Source organism: Nerophis ophidion, linkage group LG28, assembly GCF_033978795.1.
Source record: "Nerophis ophidion isolate RoL-2023_Sa linkage group LG28, RoL_Noph_v1.0, whole genome shotgun sequence".
In the NCBI taxonomy this organism is placed as follows: domain Eukaryota; kingdom Metazoa; phylum Chordata; class Actinopteri; order Syngnathiformes; family Syngnathidae; genus Nerophis; species Nerophis ophidion.
Window position 1 is genome coordinate 12454785 of NC_084638.1, and position 13450 is coordinate 12468234.

The 13450-nt window shown below is 40.4% G+C and overlaps 2 protein-coding genes across 4 annotated transcripts in view; one reads left to right on the forward strand and one right to left on the reverse strand.

The window, feature by feature from the left end:
- Nucleotides 1-10701, forward strand: part of LOC133545585 (gastrula zinc finger protein XlCGF28.1-like) — a 118694-nt gene extending 107993 nt beyond the window's left edge. The window contains exons 1-2 of one of the 2 annotated variants that reach the window (XM_061891318.1): nucleotides 3117-3361; nucleotides 8423-10701. In XM_061891318.1, coding sequence (XP_061747302.1) covers nucleotides 8589-10037 — 1449 coding nt within the window. In that variant the 5' untranslated portion in view covers nucleotides 3117-3361; nucleotides 8423-8588 and the 3' untranslated portion in view covers nucleotides 10038-10701. Of the gene's footprint in view, nucleotides 1-3116; nucleotides 3362-8422 lie in introns of those variants that run through there. The other variant, XM_061891319.1, reaches the window with a different exon arrangement.
- LOC133545576 (zinc finger protein 391-like) overlaps nucleotides 1-13450 on the reverse strand; it is a 212369-nt gene that overhangs the window by 20582 nt on the left and 178337 nt on the right. The gene's annotated exons all lie outside the window — the stretch shown is intronic.

Consider the following 13450-nt stretch of genomic DNA (forward strand, 5'->3'; position numbering starts at 1 on the left):
AATTTCCTCTTCCAGCTGCACTGCTGGGTCATTTGTGCTTCTTGCTTTGCGAAAACCACTTTGGTAGTTTTTTATAATTTCTTTTGACTCTAAATAATATATTAATCTTTCATTAATCATTTTTTCCATTACTTTGCCCAAATTTGAGGTCAATGCTATCGGCCTATAATTTCCTGCCTCTTCCGGATCTTTCCCTGGCTTGCATATTGGAATTATTACAGCTGTTTTCCACTCATCTGGTAATTTTCCTTCTTCATATATCCTATTATATAATTTCAAGACCACTTCTTTGCCGATGCTACCTAAATTTTTGATCATTTGATAACTCACCAGGTCTTTCCCTGGCGTCGTATTTTTAACTTTTTTTAAAATTCGAACCATTTCATCCAAAGAAAATGTCATATCCATAGTGTTGATAAAACTATTATCGTTGTCTTCCTTCATTTCCTCAATATTTAAACTAATTGTTTCTTCTCTCTTTTGTTTTTCTACATTTCTCAAATTATCATTACTGTGCACTTTAACAAAGGTTTTTGCTAAAAGTTCTGCTTTTTCTTTATTTCCTACCACACTCCGCATTCCATCTTTCATCACATGATTTTTATGTTATTTTCTGACCCCTGACATTCTCTTGATCATTCCCCACACTTGGCTTAAAGGAGTAGTTCTATTTAGTGTTTCACAAAAAGTTCTCCAATGGTGTTTTCTTGTTTTTTTAATAACATACCTTACTCTAGCTTGATGCCTTTTATATTGGATCATGTCTTGGAAATTATGTGTTCTTCTCAATATTCTAAATGCTCTATTCCGTTCTTGTATTGCATCTGTACACTCTTGTGTCCACCACGGCACTATCTTCCTTCTTCTCCCTATACTATTCCTTGGTATGCTCTGTTCGGCTGCTTCTATTATGCACTTTGTAATATCTGTATTTAATTGTTCAATATCTTGATTTATATCTACTTCCTTTAAAGTTATGTTGGTAATTTCCCTAAATTTCCCCCAGTCACCATGATTATATTTCCATCTTCCTTCTATCCTAGTGCTTTCTGTCCTATGATTTATGTTTATGTGAATGAAGATTGGATAGTGATCACTTCCCATTGTGCTGTATTTATTTACTTCCCACTCCACCTTTCCTGCTAACCCTTGTGACACTAGTGGTAAATATATTGCTGTTTCTTTACCCGTGACGACATCTAACCTTGTTCCCGACCCATCATTCACACACACCAGTTCTTTTTCCTCCAAAAGTGCTTCCAATGTATCCCCATTCCAGTCATCCCTTTCACCCCACATTGTGCTATGTGCATTAAAGTCACCACACCAAATAATAATGCCACTCCAGTGCTCCATTATTGTTTCTAGTTGGTGAATTTCTAATTTCTTGCATGGATTATAGAAGTTTAGTACTTTGTATCTTTCTTTATTATTCCATACTTCTACTCCTACTATCTCTAGTTCTTGTTTTACTTTTAATATTGAATAATGCATATCTTCCTTAATAAATATAGCACATCCTCCTCCTTGCCCATCATTCCTATCTTTACGTATCGTTATATATCTTTTTATTATAAAGTTTAATTTTGGCTTCAGCCATGTTTCTTGAATACATATTATATGTGGTTTATTTTTCATATTATTAATATATCCCTTTAATTCCTGTCCGTTTGCTATCAAACTTCTGGCATTCCACTGAACCATTAACATGGCGTTGGATTGTGGTCACATGACTCGGTCTCGTCTACTCTCTGTAGCTCACCTTGCACCTGTTCCCAGGATAGTTCTTTTAAATTTAAAAACTTTGCTGCTGCTTTGACAATTATTTTGATTTTCTCAGTCTTGTTTCTAGCCTGTTCTGTACAATTTATTACATAAGCCAGGAATACAACTAGTTTGTCCATGGAAATTCCTGTATTTGCTGCCTCATTTTTTTTATTTCTTGAACTATTTTCACTTCTGTCCTGTTCTGCACTTTCTTGATTTCTTATTTTAACTGCCGCTGCGTATGTAATATTTCTTTCAACTCTGATTTGCTGTACTTCTGTTGCCTGTTTTCTTATGATACAGCCCCCATACGCTGCTGTGTGATTCCCGCCACAATTACAGCACTTGACCTGTTCATTTTCTCCACATTGTCCATATTCATGCTCTCCTCCACACCGTCCACATCTCATCTTAGCATGACAAACACTAGCTATGTGCCCATAGCGTTGGCACTTGAAACAACGTACTGGGGGTGGCACGTAAGCTCTAACATAGAAGCTTAGATACCCAATCATGATTCTCTCTGGTAGGACCTCCTCTGCAAATTGCACTAGCACGGATTCGCTCTCAGTCTTTTCACCGTTCCTAAATGCCATCATTCTTTTCATCATAGTGACAGTTCCTCCTTTTATTTCTTTTTTCAGATCATCTAAATGTTCTCCTCTTGGGATTCCTGTCACGACTCCTCTTGCCCCCTTTCGTTCTCCCACTTCGATTTTTTCCTTTATTATTTTGTTGCACAGATTTTGCAATCGGATTGCTTTGTTCTTTTGCTCTCCATTTTTGCATTTAATCAACAGCCGTCCGTCCCTGAGCACCTTCGCTATCTCCACCTCTCCAATGTCCTTCTTTAATCCCTTAACCTGTGTCATCAAACTAATGTCATTCATATCTTGGTTTGATTTAAATGTATAAATTATCTTATATTCATCCACCATAACCCTTTTCCTCTTATCAACCTCTTCATTGTCTTCATGCACTCTTTTAGCACTCGACTTTCCTTCACTCCTCTTCTTTCCTCTCTCCCCTCTAGTCCTATCCATTTCCATACTATCCTCATACATCCCGTCACTATCCCCTTCCATCTCGATCCAGTCACGAAACAGCTTATGCTCAACCGCCAACACAGATTTAGACACTCTCGCCGCCGCCAAATTCACTCCAAATGTTTGGTAGTTCCGCGTCTCTCCTTCCGCACCAGCAACTCTTAAATGGGACTTTTTCTCTTGTTCTGTGGCCGGGCGAAGGAGGTGTGCACCACTCTTTATTGTCCCAGGGAAACACGTGTTTGGCCAACATTTGTTCCGCGGTTGAGAACACCTCGAAGACGTCACACAGGAGGAAGAACAAAACAAGATGGCGTCTCGAGGAGAATACGTTGTTTTGGTTCTTATGGTTTCTAGGTCTTCATTACAACGTACATGATCACATGTGTGTTGTTTAACAGAGTAAACGTCGTTATTAATTGTTTGTATGCGGATACATTAGTCTGAGTGCACTTTGACGTGCTAGCCGAGCCTGCTGGTTAGCTTAGCTTGTTAGCTGCTAACAAACAGAGGCAGAAGTGATCGACACATCAAAGCAGAGATCCAATGTAAGTGTAAAGTGTTTTTATTGTGTGAACATGTCTACTTTACAAATGATGTGAGTGTTGGTGAATCAGCGACTAACTGCTGCCTTTGAAGAGATATTTGTGATGTTAGAAAAAAAACGATAGCAGAATACGAGGAGGAACAAAAGAGGAGAAGGAGCGATAACATCAATTACAGGACGCTGTTTTCAAGAAACATCAAGTTGTGTTACACATCCATCCATCCATCCATCTTCTTCTGCTTATCCGAGGTCGGGTCGTGGGGGCTGCAGCCTAAGCAGTGAAGCACAGCCTTTCCTCTCCCCAGCCAATTAGTCCAGCTCTTCCCGGGGGATCCCGAGGTGTTCCCAGGCCAGCCGGGAGACGTACCGTATTTCCTTGAATTGCCGCAGGGCATGTAGTTTATGCCTGCCTTGAATCACTGCCCGAGCAAACTCGCTTCACAAAATAATAAGCGCATGCTTAGTATTACCGCCAGGTCAAACTCGTGAAGTCACGAGTGACACTTCCCCTGTCATCATTTTCAAAATGGAGGAGGCTGATCTCAATACCGGTAATTTGAAATTGCATAAAGGGAAGAAGCTTAAGTGCTATTCAGTAGGATTTAAGGTCCAAGCATACATCACACTCAAAATTTTACTCCATCCCTTTGGTATGTGCCGAAGTGAGAAGAGGTTTTAAAATTATTAGCGCATGCTTACTTTTACCGCATGCCTTTGGTAAGCGCAAGAGTGAGAAGAGGTTTTAAATTAATTAGCGTCCCGGTGGCAATTCAAGGAAATACGGTAGTCTACCCAACGTGTCCTGGGTCTTCCCCTTGGCCTCCTACCGGTCGGACGTGGCCTAAACACCTCCCTAAGGAGGCGTTCGGGTGACATCCTGACCAAATGCCAAAATCTCCTCATATGGTTCCTCTCAATGAGGAGGCGCGGCGGCTTTACTTTGAGCTCCACCCGGACGGCAGAGCTTCTCACCCTATTTTTAAGGGAGAGCCCCACCACCCAACGGAGGAAACTAATTTCGGCCGCTTGTACCCGTGATCTTGTCCTTTCGTTCATGACCCAAAGCTCATGACCATAGTTGAAGATGGGAACGTAGATCGACCGGTAAACTGAGAGCTTTGCCTTCCGGCTCAGCGCCTTCTTCACCGCAACGGATCGATACGGCGTCCGCATTACTGCAAACGCCGCACCGATCCGCCTGTCCATCTCACAATCCACTCTTCCCTCACTCGTGAACAAGACTCCTAGGTACTTAAACTCCTCCACTTGGGGCAGGGAACTCTACCCTTTTCCAGACGAGAACCTTGGACTCGGACTTGGAGGTGCTGATTCTCATCCCAGTCGCTTCACACTCGGCTGCGAACCAATCCAGTGAGAGCTGAAGATCCTGGCCAGTTGAAAACATCAGGACCACATCATCTGCAAAAAGCATAGACCTAATCCTGCAGCCACATAAACCGGATCCCCTCAATGCCTTGACTGCACCTAAAAATTCTGTCCATAAAAGTTATGAACAGAATCATTGCCTTAGCGGAGTCCAACCCTCACTGGAAACGTGTCCGACTTACTGCCAGCAATGCGGACCAAGCTCTGACACTGATCATACAGGGAGCGGACCGCCACAATCAGACAGTCCGATACCCCATACTCTCTGAGCACTCCCCACAGGACTTCCCAAGGGACACAGTCGAATGCCTTCTCCAAGTCCACAAAGCACATGTAGACGGGTTGGGCAAACTCCCATGCACCCTCAAAGACCCTGCCGAGAGTATAGACCTGGTCCACAGTTCCACGACCAGGACCAAAACCACACTGTTCCTCCTGAATCCGAAGTTCGACTATCCGGCATAAACTCCTCTCCAGTACACCTGAATAGACATTCCCGGGAAGGCTGAGGATGCTTATACATATTGACACAAATATATAAAAAAAACACTAACCTTATGACAGATGCTTTTGCAATTGTTCGATTTGATCTTTCACAACACCTAGTGGCCACAATAATTCATGAAGTCAAGCTCATGGCAACGATCGTTGAATGATGTGGACACGTTTGTTACTAGATACTTTCTATCAGACTTCGATTTTGGAGACTTTGTGTACATATTAAGCAACTATAATTATTGTATTTGCTTAAATGTGTTGTTGTAGCTTAGCTGTTGTGTAGCTGCTAGCTCCTCGTAGCCTACAGCAGGTGTGTCCAAAGTGCAGCCCATAGCTATGTTTTTAACCGACAACGAGGAGTGGTGAAAATGTGGTTTTTGCGTGTCGGTCCAATCAGCGGCAGCTACGCCCTGTTTCGTCATTGGACCTAAGTCTTTGGCTTGGTAGGCGGGTACGAGCCTACCAAGCCAGGTGGTACGAGCACGAGCATGGAGGAGCCTTTGTGGTGGTGTCGCAGCTTGGTGGTCGTGCCGTCAGGTAACACCAGGAAGGTTCTTTCTGTGCGATATTGACTGGTGATTTTTTTCTCCCTGGACTCCGACTTCATATCTGGTGTTGTCCTTCAGACCTCGGCCAAGAAGCCACGTAAACAGTGGCAAGAATGTGGGCGATAAGAGTGTATGTGCGTGGGCATGAACTTGCACCCAGTTTCAACTGGAACTCAGGACATATGATTAGTTGCACGGCATATTCCTATCTATATTAAACATTTCTTAACCACTCTATCTTTCATTATCTTAATTATATCCCAACTTTAGCTACCTGTAAAAATGAGTGACTTATCTTAGTCCATTTGTAAATAAAATGTTTTCCTAAATTATAGTCTCCTCACTTTAACCAGACCCTTTAAAAGGGAAAGCCTGAAAAAAGGACAGTATTAAGATGAATTCATCATATTTGCTATGAGGCATTTTATTATTAATATATTCTGTTCTTGTTACTTGTGGCGGTATAGCTCGGTTGGGTGGAGTGGCCGTGCCAGCAACTTGAGGGTTCCAGGTTCGATCCCAGCTTCTGCCATCCGAGCAGTTGTGTCCTTGGGCAAGACACTTTACCCACCTGCTCCAAGTGCCATCCACATTGGTTTAAATGTAACTTAGATTTTGGGTTTCACTATGTAAAGCGCTTTGAGTCATTAGAGAAAAGCACTATATAAATATAATTCACTTCACACGATATCTTGTTCTATTTTCTAATTTCAAGGGGAACTGCACTTTTTGGAATCATTCACAGTAAGTTGTATGTAAGTATGTAAGTAAAAGTTAAGGTCCCAACGGTAGTCACACACTAGGTGTGGTGAAATTATCCTCTGCATTCGACCCACCCCCAAGTTCACCCGTTGGGAGGTGAGGGCAGCGGAGGCCGCGCTCGAGAATCATTTGATGATTTAACCCCCAAACCTTGATGTTGAGTGCCAAGCAATTAGGCAATAGGTATGTTTTAAAATGGTCCTATTACAAACCCCGTTTCCATATGAGTTGGGAAATTGTGTTACATGTAAATATAAACGAAATACAATGATTTGCAAATCATTTTCAACCCATATTCAATTGAATGCACTAGAAATGAGGAAACTAATTGTTGAAGCTTTGAAAGTGGAATTCTTTCCCATTTTTGTTTTATGTAGAGCTTCAGTCATTCAACAGTCCAGGGTCTCTGCTGTCGTATTTTAGGCTTCATACTGCGCCACACATTTTTGATGGGAGACAGGTCTGGACTGCAGGCGGGCCAGGAAAGTACCCGCACTCTTTTTTTACGAAGCCACGCTGTTGTCACACGTGCTGAATGTGGCCTGGCATTGTCTTGCTGAAATAAGCATGGGCGTCCCTGAAAAAGACGGGGCTTGGATGGCAGCATATGTTGTTTCAAACCTGTATGTACCTTTCAGCATTAATGGTGCCTTCACAGATGTGTAAGTTACCCATGCCTTGGGCACTAATACACCCCCATACCATCACAGATGCTGGCTTTTGAACTTTGCGTCGAAAACAGTCTGGATGGTTCGCTTCCCCTTTGGTACGGATGACACAATGTCAAATATTTCCAAAAATATTTTGAAATGTGGACTCGTCAGACCAAAGAAAACTTTTTCACTTTACATCAGTCCATCTTAGATGATCTCAGGCCCAGAGAAGCCGGCAGCGTTTCCGGATGTTGTTGATAAATGGCTTTCGCTTTGCATAGTAGAGCTTTAACTTGCACTTACAGATGTAGCGAAAAACTGTATTTAGTCACAGTGGTATTCTGAAGTGTTCCTGAGTCCATGTGGTGATATCGTTTAGAGATTGATGTCGGTTTTTGATACAGTGCCGTCTGAGGGATCAAAGGTCACGGTCATTCAATGTTGGTTTCCGGCCAAACCGCTTACCCTGGGGTGATTTCTCCACATTCTCTGAACCTTTTGATGAAATCCCTAAATTTCATGCAATTGCACTTAGAGAAAAGTTGTTCTTAAACTGTTTGACTATGTGCTCACACAGTTGTGGACAAAGGGGTGTACCTCGCCCCATCCTTTCTTGTGAAAGACTTAGCATTTTTTGGGAAGCTGTTTTTATACCCAATCATGGCACCCACCTGTTCCCAATTAGCCTGCACACCTGTGGGATGTTTCAAGTTAATGTTTGATGAGCATTCCTCAATTGTATCAATATTTATTGCCACCTTTCCAAATTTCTTTGTCAAGTGTTGCTGGCATCAAATTCTAAAGTCAATGATTATTTGCAAACAAACAAAAAAAAAGTTTATCAGTTTGAACATCAAATATGTTGTCTTTGTGGCATATGACTCTATGTGTTGAAAATTATTTGCAAATCATTGTATTCTGTTTATATTTACATCTAACACAATTTCCCAACTTATATGGAAACAGGGTTTGTAGTAATTCTATATGAAATAATATGTCGCAAAATCAATTTTAAACCATATTGTCTATCCATAGTAAAAAGTCCTGTCGTCCTGGTTTGTTTTTCTTTTCCTGTTAATAATGTTGTAAAGAGCAGCGTGTTTGTGGTTACTGAGATTTCAAGACAGTTCCTACGATAACTTGTTTTTCCTAAGTGCATGTAAAAGTACTGAATGTATTGTGCGACTAAGCAGAGATGGTGTGTTTGTCTTGCAGACGTCTGTGAAGAACATCTTCACCCTGAGCAACAGAAGTGGAGCTTCAGGATGTGAACGGAGGAGCCACAGCCCTCCCACATTAAGAAGGAAGAAGAATACCCACTGATCCCCATTTTAAAAAGGAAGCGGAAGAACCACTGACACCCCATTTTAAAGAGGAAGCGATGGATCCACTGAGCCCTCACATTAAGGACGAAGAGGTGGCTCCACTGACCTCTCACATCAAGGACAAAGAAGAGGACCCACTTAACCCTCACATTAAAGAGGAAGAGGAGGAAAACCGCATCAGTCAGCAGAGAGAGCATCTTGAAGGACTGGAGGAGGTTGATGTCAACAGGATGCCAGTGACTGGTGTCCCTGTGAAGAGTGAAGATGATGAGATCAAAGGTGAAGGTGAGGAGAGGGGAGGGGGCGAGCCTCCAAGCAGCAGCTCAACACAACACATGACAACAGAAGCTGATGGAGACCACTGTGGAGGATCACAAGCAGACAAGCTCTTAGCTCCACTATCAGATAGTGAGGACACAACGTCACACTCTCCTGACACTGATGATGAAGACTCTAAAGATGATAAGACATGTCACACTGACAACACTCACTTCAAGTGTTCACACTGTGACAAAACTTTTAAATATCCTAGTGATTTGAAAAGACATATGAGAACACACTCTGGAGAAAAAACATTTTCATGCTCAAACTGCGGTAAAGGTTTTATACAAAGTGGTTATTTGAAAAGACACATGACAATACACACTGGAGAAAAACCTTTTTCATGTTCAATCTGCAGTAAAAATTTTACTCTTAGGTATGATTTGAAAATACACATGAGAATGCACACTGGAGAAAAGCCTTTTCCCTGCTCAGAATGTGGTAAAAGTTATGTAAAAAATCAAAGTTTAAAAGCACACATGAGAACACACACTGGAGAAAAACCTTTTTCATGTTCAATCTGTGGTAAAGATTTTACTCGAAGGGAGCATTTGGAAATACACATGAGAATACACACTGGAGAAAACCCTTTTTCCTGCACAGAATGTGGGAAAAGTTTTGTAAGAAATCTAACTTTAAAAGAACACATGAGAACACACACTGGAGAAAAACCATTTTTATGTTCAATCTGCGGTAAAGATTTTACTCATAGTCAACATTTGAAAAGACACATGAGAACACACACTGAAGAAAAACCTTTTTCGTGTTCAATCTGCGGTAAAGATTTTACTCAAAAGCACCATTTCAAAGCACACATGAGAATACACACTGGAGAACAACCTTTTTCATGTTTAATCTGTGGTAAATATTTTACTCGGACAGACCATTTCAAAAAACACAAGAGAATACACACTGGAGAACAACCTTTTTCATGTTCAATCTGTGGTAAAGATTTTACCCGGAGGGACCATTTAAAAAAACACATGAGTACACACACTGGAGAAAAATCTTTTTCCTGCTCAGAATGTGGTAAACCTTTTTTACGAAGAAGCACTTTGAAAAGACACATGATTACACACACAGGAGAGAAAGTGTTGAGTTGCAGTGTGTGTGGTGAAAGATTCTCTTCTAAGTACCAGTGTAAGAAACACAAGTGTGCTGGTGAGAACAGCAGCAGTAAATGAAACTGCAGGATTTAAAATAAACTGTCAAAACTTAACTTTGACCTTCTAACAACATCAGCACATAGAGTCTAACATTTATAGATTAGATATAGATTTTTGCTATTTTCAGTCTGGTACATGTTTTAATATACATTGTGTACTTTTGTTTAAAAAGGAACACACTACTTTGACTGTAAAGGTGAGAATAAACAGGACAAAACATGTTACAAATATTTTTATGTGTATAGAGATATTCAGAAATCATTTTTAATTATTAATGATGTTATAAATTAACTTTATATGATGTATATATTTGTTTTACATGTGTTCGTACCTTTGCTTTTGAGTACACATAAATCTCTCTTAGTTCATATTTACTGGTTCACATCTGAAACATTTCTGGACCACTTCTGGATGCAAATGATTTACTCTGTACATCATTTGAGAAGTTGTGTTTTATACAAAATCATTTACTTTTAAAATGTGTGACTTTATTAATCATTTGTTGGGTCTCAATAAGCCATTCCTTTCATTACCTGTATTACTCTTTTGTAATGTGAATTTTGTTTTATATGTATGTCCCCTTTATGCAATATGTAGATTAGAGAAAATGGCAACATTATATGTGGAAGGTTATGAAGGGTTTTTTTATCTAAATTTTTTATTAAAAAACTACACATGACAATTGTTTTTTAAAGTTGTTCATGATTTTTTCCTTCTTTTAGAATATTTCAAACATTATCAATTTCAGAAAACATGGGAATGTTTTGAATGTTAGGGAAAAGTCAATAATGTACATCCATCCATTTTTTCCTACCACTTGTCCCTTTCATTTTAATATGTATAGCCTTTAATCACAAACTTGTCCGCCAAAGGGTGTTGCGTTTTGGAGAAACTCCTGTCAGTGCTCTTAAACACAATAAAGAGGAACCCAATATACTGCGCTGGACGCTGAGTAAAACACTTCTTTTACTGCAGAAATCTACTCACCAAAACAATCCAAACTGGAGGTAACAAAAAGTGATGGTGCGAAAGAGAGAAGAAAAAATGTGCATTGTGGAAAAACAAAAACTACTTACATACAAAAATAAACTCAAATTGGTTTGGAGTTACAAGACGTGCACACTACATAACAACACCAAGATGGATGGCACTGGGAATGGCCAAGGTAGCAAAATACTCAAAGCATGGAATCAACTGGCATGGAGTGGAATCACCGAGTGCCATCCAGCTGTCAAGGTGCTGCTTAAGTAGCACCAGGGTCTATTGGAAGCAGCTGTGCACATCCCACAACTCCGCTCACAAGGACAACACGGGAACTCTCGGAGGGAGGAGAAATGTAAGAACAAGGTCAACTGCACCAAAAGAGGAAAACTGACAATACAAACCACAAGGTTTACAAATTAATTTGGGAAAAAATGGACTGAACATAAGAAATAAATCATCACAAATGAAGTTAAATCATTCAAAAAGTTTACCTTTGTAACTCACTTCTATCCAAATTCATCCAAGATGTTTTTCCAGAATGTTCCATTGGGGAATGCTGTCAAACGGTTGTGTCTACTAGGAAAATGTAAACCAAATATTTTTTGGGTTAAATTTTGTCATTACGTGTGTGTGTGTGTGTGTGTGTGTGTGTGTGTGTGTGTGTGTGTGTGTGTGTGTGTGTGTTGTACATTATAAAAACGATTAACATCAAAGACAAAAATAATATCATGAGTGTGATATTTATTATGTGTCTTTTTTTCTTTCCTTAGCTAATGTGGTTTCAATACATTGTTGAATATTTGAATATTTTTTACGGAAATAAGTTTTATGTCTTTGTTTTGAAAATTTGAAATGGACAAGTTTACTTTTATTTTCAGAATAAGTTGCTGAGATAGGCACCAGCGCCCCAAAGGGAATAAGTGGTAGAAAATAGATGGATGAATGGATAATTAGTACATAGTAAAATAGTTTTACGGGAGTGGAAATCTGTTTTTACTTTTTTCTCTCGTGAGATTTGGAAAATATCTGGTTACTTGTTTCTCTCGCGAGATCTGACAACACTGCGCGCGAACCAAACACGGCGAGGATAAAGAAAGATGGCGTTTGACGCTGAAGACGTTATTGCAGTTCAGTGTTCTTAATCTGCGGGAAGGAGCGACGGACGTCGGCGGAAGGAGGTCCGGAAGGAGAGACGCGGAACTACCAAACATTTGGAGTGAATTTGGCGGCGGCAAGAGTATCTAAATCTGTTTTGGCGGTTGAGCATAAGCTGTTTTGTGACTGGATCGAGATGGAAGGGGATAGTGACGGGATGTATGAGGATAGTATGGAAATGGATAGGACTAGAGGGGAGAGAGGAAAGAAGGGGAGAGGAGGGAGTGAAGGAAAGGCGAGTACTAAAAGAGTGCATGAAGACGATGAAGAGGTTGATAAGAGGAAAAGGGTTATGATGGATGAATATAAGATAATTTATACATTTAAATCAAACCAAGATATGAATGACATTAGTTTGATGACACTGGTTAAGGGATTAAAGAAGGACATTGGAGAGGTGGAGATAGCGAAGGTGCTCAGGGACGGACGGCTGTTGATTAAATGCAAAAATGGAGAGCAAAAGAACAAAGCAATCCGATTGCAAAAACTGTGCAACAAAATAATAAAGGAAAAAATCGAAGTGGGAGAACGAAAGGGGGCAAGAGGAGTCGTGACAGGAATCCCAAGAGGAGAAAATTTAGATGATCTGAAAAGAGAAATAAAAGGAGGAACTGTCACTACGATGAAAAGAATGATGGCATTTAGGAACGGTGAAAAGACTGAGAGCGAATCCGTGCTAGTGCAATTTGCAGAGGAGGTCCTACCAGAGAGAATCATGATTGGGTATCTAAGCTTCTATGTTAGAGCTTACGTGCCACCCCCAGTACGTTGTTTCAAGTGCCAACGCTATGGGCACATAGCTAGTGTGTGTCATGCTAAAATGAGATGTGGAAGGTGTGGAGGGGAGCATGAATATGGACAATGTGGAGAAAATGAACAGGTCAAGTGTTGTAATTGTGGCGGGAATCACACAGCAGCGTATGGGGGCTGCATCATAAGAAAACAGGCAACAGAAGTACAGCAAATCAGAGTTGAACGAAATATTACATACGCAGAGGCAGTTAAAATAAGAAATCAAGAAAGTGCGGAACAGGACAGAAGTGAAAATAGTTCAAGAAATAAAAAACAAGAGGCAGCAAATACAGGAATTTCCATGGACAAACTAGTTGTATTCCTGGCTTATGTAATAAATTGTACAGAACAGGCTAGAAACAAGACTGAGAAAATCAAAATAATTGTCAAAGCAGCAGCAAAGTTTTTAAATTTAAAAGAATTATCCTGGGAACAGGTGCAAGGTGAGCTACAGAGAGTAGACGAGACCGAGTCATGTTACCACAATCCAACGCCATGTT